General features: G+C 27.4%; 1 protein-coding gene across 4 annotated transcripts in view; it reads left to right on the top strand.

Annotated features, from left to right (window-relative positions):
* The first annotated feature begins 9,337 nt into the window (after positions 1-9,337).
* The window catches only part of LOC136076371 (G-protein-signaling modulator 2-like), a 6,577-nt gene continuing 35 nt past the window's right edge, over positions 9,338-15,879 (top strand). The window contains exons 1-5 of one of the 4 annotated variants that reach the window (XR_010636212.1): positions 9,338-9,881; positions 9,995-10,070; positions 10,172-10,228; positions 13,065-13,134; positions 15,541-15,879. The exon at positions 15,541-15,879 is cut by the window's right edge and continues 35 nt beyond it. Coding sequence is in view for 2 of the 4 variants with exons in the window: in XM_065789812.1 (XP_065645884.1) it covers positions 10,201-10,228; positions 13,065-13,100; positions 15,541-15,848 (372 nt within the window). In the remaining 2 variants the exon portion in view is untranslated. Of the gene's footprint in view, positions 9,882-9,994; positions 10,075-10,171; positions 10,229-13,064; positions 13,135-15,540 lie in introns of all 4 variants that reach the window. The other 3 variants (XM_065789812.1, XR_010636213.1, XM_065789813.1) reach the window with 3 other exon arrangements.

The following is a 15,879-nucleotide window of genomic DNA, read 5'->3' as shown; positions in this document are numbered from 1 at the left end:
AGTTTTATCGAAGAACATCAATACAAGAAGTAAAATACAACAAGTGTTTCATTACATCAATACAGTCCACATCCAACCAAGACGTTGTGTTCCACAGAGCATTATTGTATTATCACAAGGTAAACGTAACACGGTAAGCCTTAAGAAGCGTGATTATTTATTTTTATTATTTCTATGACTTCAAGTGCAAAAATGGCTCCCGACAGTCTTGGATTGGAACTAAGAAATAAAATTATTGGCGATTACGTAAGTGGAATGTCCCAAAAAATTATTTGTAATAAATATCGCGTGAAAAAATGGACCGTATCAAGACTATGTTCCAAATATCGTTCTACGGGGAACTTGGCAGCAGATAAAAAAGGTGGAAGACTGCGTTCCACTACTTCTAGAGAGGATTCTATGATCATCAGTTCCGTCAAGAAGGATCCCTGGATATCATCAGTTGAGATACAAAAGCAATTAGAGCTGCCTGTATCGGATGGAACAATCAGACGACGTGCTGTTGAAGCCGGATTGTTTTTTCGACGACCTGCAAAGAAATCGCTGATTTTACTAAAAAACCAGAAGAAAAGACTCCTATTTGCTACATCTCATATTGACTGGAATGTGCAGAAATGGCGAACTGTCCTGTTCAGTGATGAATCGAAGTTCAACATCATTGGGAGCGATGGCATTTGCCGTGTACGTCGACCGGCCGGAAAACGCCTCGATTTACGTTACTGCCATAAGACCGTGAAGCATGGTGGAGGCAATGTAATGGTCTGGGGGTGTTTTTCTGCTAACGGTTTAGGTCCAATACATCGAAAAAATGGAATAATGGACTGTTTCATGTATAAAAATATCCTGAAAGATGTTATGTTACCTCATGCTGAATGGAATATGCCAATAAAATAGGTTTTTCAGCAAGACAACGATCCGAAATACACTGCAAAAGTAGTCAAGCAGTGGTTTCAAGACAACCACCTATCGGTGATGGATTTGCCGCCTCAATCTCCGGATCTCAACCCTATCGAGAACCTGTGGGAGATCGTCAACCACAGAATTAATCGTGAAGGTGTTCGTAATAAGGATCAACTGTTTGAACAAATCCAAAAGGCCTGGGCAGCGATTCCACAAAGTTTCATTGATCACCTGATCGAATCTATGCCTCAAAGATGCAAAGCTGTGATCGACAACAAAAGATTCGCCACTAAATATTGGTAGTGAAATACAGCTTGGTCAACATTTTGTCGAGTTGCACTTGTTTTGTCCAGAAGGAAGTCAACTTTTTTTAATACTCTTGATTAATTTATTAATTATCGTGTACAAATAATGAACTTTGTGATGAATAAAACTTGAAGAACTTTGTCTCTAAACAGTTAGTTATTTCTCTAAATTGAAAAAATTTGTATAAAGAAACTAATTTTTTTATTTGGCATTATTTGGCATTATTTGGTTGCACTCGTTTTGTCCGATACTGTATATATATATATATATATATATATATATATATATATATATATATATATATATATATATATATATATATATATATATATATATATATATATATATATATATATATATATATATATATATATATAATATATATGTTACTGTTACCCGCAGTACCAGGAATTAGCTAAATGCTAATGTTTATAATATAATTTAATATTGCAACTCTGAGTTTCATGTGTTATCGCAATCATCAGGCAAGTAGTAAAAGTTTAATTTTGCTTTTACTACTTGCCTGATGATTGTGATAACACATGAAACTTAGAGTTGCAATATTAAATTATATTATAAACATTAGCGTTTAGCTAATTCCTGGTACTGCAGGTAACTGTAACATATATATTGTATAGCTCTAGTTTATCTATTGAGCACTCTTTTAAGTATACAATATTATACATGCTAATATAAAGATATTTTCTTTATTCATATATACACTTACGTGTATGTATATATATATATATATATATATATATATATATATATATATATATATATATATATATATATATATATATATATATATAAATATACATATATATATATATATATATATATATATATATATATATATATATATATATATATATATATATATATATATATATTATATAAGTAAATATATATATTATATAAGTAAATATATATATTATATAAGTAAATATATATATTATATAAGTAAATATATATATTATATAAGTAAATATATATATATATATATATATATATATATATATATATATATATATATATATATATATATATATATATATATATATATATTTACTGTAAAATCGCTCGGTCAGCATGTGTAAACCGTAAAAAGGATGGTTCATTTAAAAAAAAATATGAAAACCGTAAAAAGGTTCGGTCATTTAAGAAAAAATATAAAAGAAGCATGCAAAACTCAAATTTTAAAAACTTTTTTTTCTCAAATATTATTTGTAATTAGATCGTCAATATGAATCTATAAAAAAAAAAAATAATGTATAATGTTTATATGCAACCTGCTGAATCAATTCTTTAGCTAAACAATAATTTGAAAAAATGTATACTATTATAATATAAAATAAGCAAATTATTAAAATAAACGATCAAATTTAATCTTAGTATTATTAAGAATCACCAAGTTAATTATATTTATCAAAAAATTGTAAATTTTTGAAAATTAACTAATTTTTTTATTAAAATTTGTGAAATTTTGAAATACTCTAACTTCGGTCATTCACGGATAAACAACGAAGGAGACAATTAGCAGCAATATTGTGAAATGTTGATGAGTGTTGCGAATGTAAAATTTACCGGTACCTTTACCTGTAAATTTACCAGTAAATTTTGACATTTTTAATTAATAATTGATACACACTATAGTATTCTATTTAAATAAAAAATTTGTTCATAATTTCAAAATTAACTGACGGTTCTTTGAGTTATCACCAAAAAATATCATCTTTTTGACATTTTTTTTGGAGATAAAATTACAGCTCAACGACAATATGTATACGTTGCGAATCCTGTGACGATTGGTTGTGTGGATCTTGCTGTTCTACTATGGTCAACGATACGTGCAAGAATTTCAAATAAACATACAAAGCTTATTTTAAGCAAAATTGTGTTTTTTGTTAATTAAACAAACCTTTTAAATTAATTGAAAAATATATTTTTAAAATTATTAACCAGTGGCGTAGCAAATGTGATAATGGCCAAAGTAATAAAATTGTTGACTAATTACAACAAAAATTGAAAATATTACTACTTATATTTAAAAAGGCATTTTTTATGTGCTCCTTCTTGTTTTCTTTGTTGCCTCAAAGTAGATGTTTTCATTTTAAATTAAATATTAAATACTAGTTTTTATTGTTTATTTTTCTAAATATCAATTATCAATATAATTTTCTGTGAGTTTCAGGGAAAAAAAATTACAATTTTTTCAATTATGCATGATAAATAAATGTTCAAAGCTTAAGTGACCAAACTTAGGCAATTTTTTGATATATGTACGTATATATATATATATATATATATATATATATATATATATATATATATATATATATATATATATATATATATATATATATATATATATATATATATATATATATATATATATATATATATATATATATATATATATATATATATATATATATATATATATATATATATATATATATATATATATATATATATATATATATATATATATATATATATATATATATATATATATTTATATATATATATATATAAAATTATTGAGTTCAAAGTTATTTTTTAGTTTTAAAATGTAGTTCTATATTGTTTTTCAACATCCCTGAGCGTAAATATATGCTTAAAAAAAAAAAAAAGAAAGAAAATGGTCAAAAATGTATGTAAGTTGGGCATACTCTTTTTATAAAATAATCTCTTAGTGTTCGAAAATTACGAATATATAAAGTTTGAACCCCCCTAAATTTGAGGTGGCTGTAAACTCTGCAGGTTCATCAAAATCGAATACTTAGATATTATAATTGCTTCAAATTTGAAATTTGTCGATGAATATAAATTTAGTTATAAATTTATATTCATCAACAGGCTTCGGTCAACTCAATTTTTTGAAAATATTTCTTGGAAATAAGGGAGATTATATGTAGTTAGTATAGTTTCTCTCTCTTTTAACTCCCAGTATACGGAGTTAAACGAGAGAGAGTTATTATTCTAAATAAAGTCTCAAATTGTCTCGTATTATTAAAACATTCTTATGATTAAATTTTAATTTACTTACTTAATTAATACGTTTGTAAAAAAGAAACTCTTCACTTATTTATCATATAGCACTTGTTTTCAGAAATTTTCATAGTTTATGGATCAACATTCCCGCAGCAACCGGGGGGGAGGGGGAGGCAGCAACGGTATTTCTCCCCCCTCCCCCCAATAATTTTTCAAACAAATATTAAAGAAATTGACTGAAAAAATGACTAAAAAAATAAATAAAAGGTCTTAAAACTTTTTTGGGGTAGTACTGTCTCTCCTCCCTGTTAGATTGTTCAGTCCTCAGAATGAATCTCATTTAAAACATGTTGACGGACTCTTTTGCTGTTCAACTATAAAATATGTGGAAGAAGTTTGTTCTATTTTAGGGCCAGATGAAGTGTGTTTCATTAGCCAAGACAACAAGGCTTGAGTGCCTATTGAAATAACAGCAGCCAAAAAACAGGCGCCGTTGTTGATGCATTTAGAGTACCGGGTAACTCTCCCGGACCACGACTGGGTCGTGACTACTAAACACAAGCTAATACCATCTGTATACGCTGGAATTACAATCAAAAAAGATGGTCTCGGAAAAACAGATGCTGTTACTTATTCTGGACCTACCTACATTGCTGTTCGATTAGGAAAACACGCATCCTCGACCGCCTTCGCTCATGGATTAGACTTTCAGCGGCTCTTGGATATCAAAGAATTCGACTCTATTACCTGAGATTCTCAAACTAATATGGTTAAGCCTTTCGTTGTGTTTAGCGTCGATGGAGGACCCAACGAAAATCCCAGATACCAGAAAGTAATTGAAATGGGGATTCATCATTTCTTGACGAACAACCTTGACGCTCTTTTCATCAAGACGAACGCTCCAGGCCGCAGTGCATTCAACAGAGCTGAGCGACGAATGGCACCTCTAAGTAAAGAATTATCTGGGGTGATTCTTCCGCACAAACATTACGGAACTCATCTTGATTCTCAAGGTAATTAAATTGACAAAAGTTAATTTGTGAAAATATTAATATAATTTTTAACCTATAATAACCAACATATCTTTTTAAATCAGGCAGGACAATAGATGAAAATTAAGAAAAACAGAACTTTGGTTTTGCTGGACAGGCTTTGGCTGATATTTGGTCTGATCTACAAATTGACGGAAAACCAACCATTAAAGAGTATATTGATCCAAACAAATCAGAGCTAGAGTCAAGAAGCCTTTTATAACAAGATTAACGTTGGATTGCCGATCATCTTCGTACAAGTCAATATTTTACTCAAATTGTGAAATGTGAAAATCGTTCTTGTTGTCGGACTATTAGAAGCTCTTACTTTACTCTAATTAGAGCAAGATTTCTTCCGCCACCTGTCCCTGTCAACCAAACGAGAGACGGGCTCAAAGCAGTAGATGTCTCAGAAAGAGCAAAAGAATTGTTTCCATTATCCGTCTTTATGCTCATCAAACATTGAAAGTATTCTTCCTCGTACTGCTAAAGGATTTCCAATTTTGCCTGTTATTGCGTTTTGTCCATCAATTCAGTCTAGCCTAGCTGATAGAATCTGTAAAAAGTGCAATATCTACTTTGCCTACTTTTGCCTCAATTTGATTGTACCTCAAGAATACGATATCCTTTTAGAGCGCGGAGAGCATTCACTACCTATTGTTTCAATCGATGATCACTTCAACATCCCATGGGAAGATTATATTAAAGATATATAATACTATTTGCTTAATTGATTATTTAATGAGATATTGACTATTATATAATATAATTTGATGAGATCTACTATTATATAAATGTATAATTAAGTCAGAAAAAAAATCAATGGTTTTTAAGCATTTTTATTGTGTTTTAGGGTGAGAGTACACAAAAACTGACATCATATATAACGGGGGGTTGGCCAAAAATTGACAGTTTGACAAATGGGGGAGGAGAAGTCGTAAATTTGAGGAAAAACACTGACATCATTTATGGATGACCCATGAGTGTGCGGACGCATCCAATTTGATTGAAACTTTCCGTATATGGTAAAAAAAGGATGATGAATCGAATGGAAGGTGGAACATTTTTTAAATTTATACTTAAATTTTTAGTTCTTAACATTTGAATACTTTTGAGTCGATTTATTGGGGAAAAAAGCTTTTTTAAAAAATGTTTTCTCTCTAAAAGGCAGGTGTGGCCTTTTCGCTTTTCGGACCGAGTATTTATTTATGTTTTTCTGTGGATGTGATGCATAGGATTTTTATTTGCAAATTGTGTATATATTATGAGGTTTATTTTACGCTTGCTTAAGGTGGCTCACCCCCATTAAGTCTAACTTTTTATTTATAAAATTTCTAAACTTGTTTTTAATTTTTTATATAAGGAAATTACATTAAAACTTTAACTTTTCAAAATAAAAATTAAATTTGCATTTTTTGATGCTGAGTCAGCATAATTTGTCTAAAATCTTACCTTATCTAAAACAATGATATCTTGAGTAAAATTTGCACTTATTACACCATATTTTTCCAAATTGTAGCTAAATAGTTGCTTTAGGGCCGGAACTAAAATTTTTTTCAAATGTTAAAAAAAACTAAAATGGCAGCAATAAATGTGCCGAAATCGATTAATTGCCTGTGTCAGTCTGACAAACTACATTGAAACTAACTCATTTATACTTAAAATGTTACAATTCTAGTTCCAGCCCTCATAAATAAGTTAATACACATACTGTGAAAATTTGAAGATAAAAGCTTTAACCAAACTGAAAATATTAACGTTTTCGTAAGAAAAACATATTCAAATATGAAAGTCCTCAAAAACACATTTAAAAATAAAACAACGTAAAAACGAAAAGTTTTTTTGTGAAAAGTTACTAAAAACTGCCACTAGTATAAAAGTTTCCATCATCATTTTCCTTCTCAATGTCTAAATAGCCTTTTTTTATCGATCTTAAATGTTTTCTTCATTTTTTATTAATATCAGTTGATTTTCTTGACATACTTGATAGTCGCTTTTTATCTTTTTTTAAAGCTCCTTTTTCAAAATAAATACCTCCAGGAAAACCAAGCATTTTAAAAACATACCTTAAGGAAGTAAATCCATCATTATAATTTAAAATAGAAGAATAAACAGCTATTTCAAGAATTTTTCTTGCAGTAAAAGTAGCTTTAGGGCATCGCTGCCATATGAAACCATTAAATGACTCATTGCAGTTTTGTGTCATTCCATGTAAACACTTTCTTAGCATCATGACAATTCTTGAAAAATAGGTTTAATTTCCTCTATAACTGCAACTGGTAAGTTAATTTTTTGTTTATAGCTTGTTTTACCTGTAACTTTATCTGATTGCCATTTGCACCAGCTGTTTTTCCCTTTTAAACAAAATTGATGACGAGTAACTTCATAAGGAAAATTTGTACAATGGTAAAGTACAGCTATTACAGAATTTCTCATACACAGTAGATTATTTTTATTTTGTCTTATTGCCATTCCAACAAAGTTCTGCATTGTGTTAATAGATTTATTGATTAATCTTCCTTTCCAGATATTTTTAAACCATCACTTAACAACCTGCCTTTAAAATCTTTAATTTTTTGACGCAAACGAGAGCCTACTCTTTTCTGATAATGGCCAATACATTCCAGCTTTTCGATAATACAATCACCATATGGTTTACTTTTAACAACATTAGAAAAAGAACTTGAGTCACCATCTCCAAGGTACTTAGTATACCTTAAATTATATTTTTGTATTGATGAATGAAATATTTCTTGAGCTCCAGCAGCTTCCATTGACCCTGCTGTGCCAAAATGATTAACCTGGCAATTGTGTGTAGCTTTCCAACATTCAAAATCAATAGGATTGTTTATTCTTTTATGTACTTCACACTGCATGCAAAACTTAGATAAAGAAAAAACATCAATCACCTTTTTATTTTCATGTGAAAGACCAGCAACAACACCATTTAGGGAAGAGTATCCACGACGTTGTCATGTTCCGTCTATTGATATGCCACAGTCAATAATTTCATCATCAGAAGCATTTGCATTTATCATTTCTCTTAGTTCTGATACAGCAGCTTTTGTACTCTGAGAACTAATTTCTTTATAAACTTTATGTAATTTATTTTTTGCAAGGTCATAACTGTGATTCGAAAGAGGTGGAGGCATATTATATATAGACATAGCTTCGTTACCACGTCCAATTTCACGAAATGCCATAACAGCACGTAAATTTATTTCATATGGGTTTGAACCAGGTTTTGAACTTTGTTTTATATATGGAGATGAATAAAATGTACTTTCAAAGTCACAGTTTGAACATTGTATAGTAATTCCAATAGAAAATCCCATACGTACAGATTTATTATTAAAAAAAGTTAGCTTGCTATTACACTCACTGCATGTTGAATACTGTTCAAATATATTTTTAATAATTCTAAAGTTACATATAAAGAAAAAATTGTCGACTTCAGAATCACAATTTGTTTCAGCACTAAAGTTTTTCTTAAGCTTTGATGCGCTTGTTGTTTCTGATTTCCTGATACATTCAATTACTATCTTTGCTTTCCTTGAATATCTATTTCCTTGATATTTTCTCTTTAAATTTCTAACTTTATTTCTTTTGTTTGCCATATTCAGATAGTTTTCAGTTAAATTCAGTCATAAAGTTTTCAGTTAAAATACATTAGAATAATAATAAAACAGAGCACATTTTTTTAAAATGATATATTTTGTAGAACAGTAGAAAAGCATAATAGGTTTAACATAAGCATAATAGATTTAACATAAGCATAATAGATCTAACACTGAGAAATACTTCAAAATTTCTAGTGGAAATGTTCAAGAATTATTTAATAAAATAGTTGTTTACACCGTTTCTAAGGCGTTGCTAAGGAGTAGGAAAGTGCGTTGATCACAATAATTGTATTTTTTGTTACTTTTAAAGCACATAATAGTAAAAATTGATTATGGATTTTGTACTTTAATGTTTAAAATAGCACAATTCAAAAAAAAAAAAAGTTTTTTTTTTTTGATTTTTAATAGGGGTGAGCCCCCTAAATGACGTTTTTTGTTTTGATTTTTCGCAAAAATCCAAACAAACGAAAGTATTTTTCGTTAATTTTAACATGTTTAAATGATTTAAAGTTTGATGATGTCTTCTTTATACTAAATTAGCTAGCCAAAAGGAAAATTAATTTTATTACCATAATACATAACTGCTTTAAATAATATAAATCTTGCTTTTGTATAATCCATTCTTTTACCTGATTTCAAAATTTTTTCAAACAATATTTTGACAAAAATATTGTCAAAATAAATAAAAATTCTTATAACAAGTTTTTTATATTTATCAAAATTTTTGTGAAAATATTGTTTTGAAAATTTTTGAATAACATGTGAATAACACTTATTCAAATTTAGTAAATGGTTTACATTCTTATTCTGAAAATGAAATAGAAAGTGAAATTTTTAAAATTTGGATAAAATAGAAATTTAAAATTTAATTACTTCAAAGGAATTCTTGCTAGATTTTTCATCAAAGAAAGTTTGGTCAAAGACTACAATCTAGCTATTGTAATTACAGACTGGCTTTTCTTAAACTATTTTTTTCAAAACAAAAAATTAAAAAATTTTCAATGAAAGTTTGCAAGTATGGAAAAATGTAAGAATTTTCACAAGTGTTCGTACAATTTTTACTTATTAAGAAATACTTCTCCATTTTTTGATACAATGTATGTATGAATTAGTTCATGTCATACTACAATTTCATTTTAGACAAGTAACCAGACTGTGCCAACAGTTCACAACAGTGCACCATACCCTAATTTCCAAAACCAAATAACATTGGTGGGTAGGTCAGTTTTTTTATAAAGTTTATTCTCGAATATTTAATTTAATTGCTGAAAGTAATATATTTCTGATAATCTATGTTTTAGTATTCTTTAGTTTTAGGTTTACAAGTTAACAATAGTCAAATCGAAATGGTGGTTCCATCTACAAGTCACAAAAGTGAGTCAACTTTCATACTAGTTTTCATACTTTATTTTTTTAAATAAAGACAATGTAGCTCACACAATTTGCATTTTAAAAATTTTATTTATTGAAACCGAATTTGATTGATCTTATTTTACTCTTATACTCTTATTTAAACTTTACTCTTTTGTTCTTTATTTTTACCTACTTTTAATTAGTTTTACTTTTAATTGTAGCTTCCAGAGTATTGCCGAAAGAACCATTTGATAGCTACAAGAATATTATGGATTTTTTAAATATTGAAGATGGCATTGTTTACCTCAAATATCCAAATTTTGTCTTAACAAATAGCCATTATTTAGGCATTTGCAAAGAAAAAGATAAACATGATTTGACATGGCAAAATCTCTCTGTATTTTTCACAACCTACTGTAAATACCCTATCACTAGAGTAATGCTTGCTTAGTGTCTTAAAAAATCAAAAGACTATGTTGCAAAACTAAATCGTGCCAAACATTTATTTTAAGGAATTCTTATTTAAGCTCTGTTCTTTCTTTTTGTCTTGAAGTTCCTGAACTTAATAGTTTGCTACCTTCTGATAATTGTTCTATCAATACTTCTAGCAACTCTTGTGAATTTGTTCCACATGTTTCTGCTTTTCAAAGTTGTATTACCCTAACTTCTATTGGGGTAATAAAACATGAAAATCTAGTTAATAATTCTGCTTATTATGATTTTACCCATAGAATAAAGAAATATAAACGAAGAATTGATTGTCTTAAATTGAAAAATAAACAAATAAATAGAAAATGTAAAAAAATATTAAAAAAAAAAAAATCAAGCAATCTTATCAAGATATAATGTCAGAAATGTCAACAAAAGAGACGTTAGAAAGGATGGTAGGATTAATCAATTGTTGCAAGTAAAATTAAGGTTAGAAAAAGAAATTTATTTGGCTAGAAAGTGCTCACAATCAGATTGACAAAAGGAATGGTATTTAACAGAAAAAATTGAAAACGCTGTTTTGAAAACATCTCATGAAATGAATCATTCAATCATAAAGGGGAGTTTGAATTACTTTGAAAGTATTACAGAAGAGCTGAAGGAAAGAGTTAACGTTTTTGAAAAAAATGTAATTGATGTTTTTGAAGGAGGTAGATATAATGATGAAATTCCCTTGGTATATTACAATCTTTTAAGTAAAAGTGCTTCTGTTAATAATGTTGAATCTGTTATCAGAACTGTACTACAAAAAACGGCTGGAATTTCATGTGGCACTCTTCTAAAAAAATCTTTGGCTGCTGAGTTTTTTAGCAAAAGGAACCTTTTATCAAAAGCTTAAGTAAGAGAGGCTATTTTGAATAGTACAAACAATGTTCTTCATACAGATGGCACAAAGTATAATTTTAGGGAGGTTGGTAGTTTTCAAGTCACAATATCATCTGGAAGCTACATGTTTGGGATAGAAGATATGTTCTTGGGAGAGGCACAATCTTATTTTGGAGAGCTAAAAAATTTACTCACTGATGTCTCAAATATTTTCTCCTGAAAAGGAAAACTATGAGGATGATCTTAGGAAACTTATTTTTTGATTCAAATCTTTGATGAAAGATTGCACTATAGTTAATTCAAGTTTTTTTAGTCAATTTCAACATTGGAGAAAAGCAATTTTACCTTTTGTTATTGAAAACTATGATCAGCTTTCTTTAAATAAAAAATTTCTCAAATCATGTTTTTGTGGCTTACACGTTATCCACAATCTAGGAATATACGCAGAAAAAGCAATCATAAAATGGAAAAAAGCTGTTGAGCAGAAAGGTAGTATTCATGGTGGTTTTAAAAATGCGCAAAACTCTTGCACTTTTGATATTTTGTATGAACTTGCATAAAAGGTCTTCTAAAAATTTTATGGTTTCATTTCTGCATCATCGCTTAAACATTATACTTGTACTTGGTGGAGCAACATATTTTCATAAACATCACCTTAAAGAATTTGTTTTCAATCTTGATGGTTCAAATTTCCATCATGAGTCAATTAGGCACGATATTGACAACATTATTTTTCATGCTTCAACTTGAGCTCTGGGAATTTTTAATAAACTAATATCAGGACCTCTTTTTTCGTATTATTGAGAAGGAGGGTCATATTTTTTCTTTGAATACCGTTTGGTCACAAATGTTCAATTATTTTGTTTGTTGTTCTTCAGATGTTTTTGATGCCCAGAGCAGTGGAATTTGCCTTGCCCCCTTTATCTAATACTATGTAGAACCTTTCTGTCGCAGCAGTTAGCAAGTCAGCTCTAAAACAAGATGATTGAAGTCCATATGTTTCTTATGTCATCTGCAAATAGAGCAACCTTTGAGCTTTTCAGGATGATCATTAATTTTGGTTAAAAGTTAACCCATCACTTAGTGACACTAGTGTGAATTTGGAGCGTTTAGTGTCACAGGGTCTGTGTGTTTTGTGATTGTGATGTTATTGTTGTGATGTTTTGTGTAGATAGACAACTTGGCTTACCTTCTCGCTGGTGTCTATTGTTAAAAATGATAATTTGATTGTTTCGTTACTGACACTTGCTACTTCTAATCATTCACTAAAAGCCAAGAAATAAGTTTTAATAATAAAATAATTTTTTTATGTTATTTTAATTTTTTATGTTATTATACTAATTACCTGCATATATATATATATATATATATATATATATATATATATATATATATATATATATATATATATATATATATATATATATATATATATACCTTTTTAAAATTCAATTCTTTATAAAATTTTTGTAAACGAGTTAAAAAAATATTTTAAACACATTGTGTATTTTTGTTTCCAATAATAATTTTTTTACATTTTTAGGTAGAGTATCTGCTGTTATACCTGCCTATTGCTGTTGTAAGTACTCCAAATATCAGAAAGTTCATTAGCTGTAAGTTATTTTCATTGAAAATTAAATTTTAACTTTATTGAAAAATCTTCTATCTTGCAAATAGGTCATTCTGCAAAACTCCGACAGATTTCAATACCTTTACACAGTAATTTACTGCCTGGTCTGTAAATTATACAATAATTTTAAAATGAAATACTATTTGGATTCCATGATTCCTTTATGCATACTTGTATGGTGTAATTATAATTTAACCCTAAATTTTTCTTTCCAAAACTAAGTAAATAAGTGAAAACCATCAGTCTGTAAAATAGGTGATTCTGGATAATCTCGTCAGATTAAAAAAAAAAATTTGATCATTATAAAAAATTTCTTGTCAAATTTAATAATGGTTCAAAAACATCAAATATATTCAAAGTCGATATGCCAAATTGGTATGTGCAGCCCTTTTGTAGTAATTTACTGACCGGTCTGTAAATTATACAAAAACTTCAAAACGATGTAATATTTGGATTCCATGATTCCTTTATGCATATTTGTATGGTGTAATTATAATATAACCCCAAATATTATTTTCAAAAACTAAGTAAATAAGTGAAAACTCTCAGTCTGTGAAATAGATGGTTCTGGTAAATCTTGTCTAATTAACAAAAAAATTTTGTGGTAGTTTATTTTCTTATATGTGTTGGATCACTATGGAAAATTTCAAGTCGAATGTAATAATGGTTCAAAAGTTATTCTAAAGTCAATATGACACCAAAACTAAATAAGTTAAAACCCACAGTCTGTAAAATAGACGATTTTGGACAATCCCGACAATTTTTTTTTTGTATATTATTAAGTTATATTTGTTGAATCAATATGGAAAATTTCAAGTCAAAAAGTCAAAATAACGGTTCAAAAGTTATTTAAAAGTCAACATGATCCAAAAATACCCTCTTTTTAAATGCAATTGCAAATGCAAATTTTCCATACTTAAGCCCTACCTTTCATCAAAAAATCATCAATTTTTGCACTACAAAAAATTCAATAACTTTGGATCCACTTAACTTCAAAGGCCAAATGAGCCCTCATTTTTTAAGTCAAGTCAAGCTCTATACAATGATATAAATTATATATGCTTATTTGAATTATAAAAAAATCGTCTGGAATGGCTATCGCTCATTTAACTCGTCTAAACTTAATGTACTACTATTTTATACTTAAGACCGTTTACACCTTATCATTTAAAACTGTGCACTATATGTATGGCTTACAAACAGAACGAAAGAGTTTGAAAATATTGTGATTTGCATATACAAAAACAAATTTAAGATATTAGGCCATATAAAATATAATAATTAATGTGGTTTTTGTTTTATTGCCTTTTTCTATTTTGTTTTTTTCTATTTTATATGCACAGGTGTGTGTGTATATATATATATGTATATATATATATATATATATATATATATATATATATATATTTATATATATATATATACATATATATATATATGAATATATATATATATATTTATATATATATATATATATGTATATATATATATTTATATTTATATTTATATATATTTATATTTATATTTATATATATAATTTAGTTTTTTTTAAATATTTAGTATAAATTCTAAGTGTTCAAGCTGTTGTTTGGTGTCATAATTAACAATTGTAAGAAATGTAGCAATTTTAAAAATATGTTTATTATGAAGTTGTTTTCTTTTTTCCCCTTAATTGTAGAGATGATTTTAAAAGTTTATATTTAAATGTTAATGGTTTCTTTGTTAATATATTTAATTAAGTTATTACTCATGAAGAAAAATATTTTAAAAACTTCTTTTTGTATTTTTAAAGAAAAATTTCAAAAGAAATTTGATAAAAACTTTGAAACATCTTTTTTTATAATTCTTTTGGTTTTTTTTATTTAATAATTAATTGTAAATAAAAATTCCATCAATAATTTAAAAAAATTTCTGTTTATTAATTCTAAGAAAGTATTCTGAATGTAAATATTTGTTTAACTACGAATTTTTATTGCCTAATTTATTTTATTAAAGAGGTTGTTACTCAACATGTATTTATTTTAACTGTAAAATGTTAAGTATTAATAAATACTTAATACAAATTATTTTTATAATTAATAAATGCAGTATATATGTATATATATATATATATATATATATATATATATATATATATATATATATATATATATATATATATATATGTATATATATATATATATATATATATATATATATATATATATATATATATATATATATATATATATATATATATATATACATATATATTTAGTAATATAATAATAACTCTATATAACATGTAATTATATAAATAACATTACAGTTAACATTTATAAAATGTACTTTTAATAAAGAATATATCTTTTCAGAAAATTTATATTTTTATAATGTCTTTTTGATAAAGATATGGCATCAAATGGAGCTATATGCAGAACAATTGATATATCAAATGCATCATGTATGGAATTAGCTCTGCAAGGTGAACAGTATTGTAAAAATGGGGACTGCAGAGATGGTGTTGAGTACTTTGAAACAGCAAATAAAGTTGGTACTGAAGATCTAAAAACATTAAGTGCTGTTTACAGCCAATTAGGAAATACCTATTTTTATTTAAAAGAATACGAGAAAGCTCTTGAATATCCCAAACATGATCTCACATTAGCAAGGACTTTAGGTGACGGAGTTGGTGAAGCAAAAGCCAGGGAAATTTAGGAAATACTTTAAAAGTATGGGGAAAGTTTGA

Source organism: Hydra vulgaris, chromosome 02 (assembly GCF_038396675.1).
Source record: "Hydra vulgaris chromosome 02, alternate assembly HydraT2T_AEP".
Lineage (NCBI taxonomy): Eukaryota > Metazoa > Cnidaria > Hydrozoa > Anthoathecata > Hydridae > Hydra > Hydra vulgaris.
The sequence above is the reverse complement of the archived record's forward strand: the minus strand, read 5'-3'. Positions and strand labels throughout refer to the sequence as shown.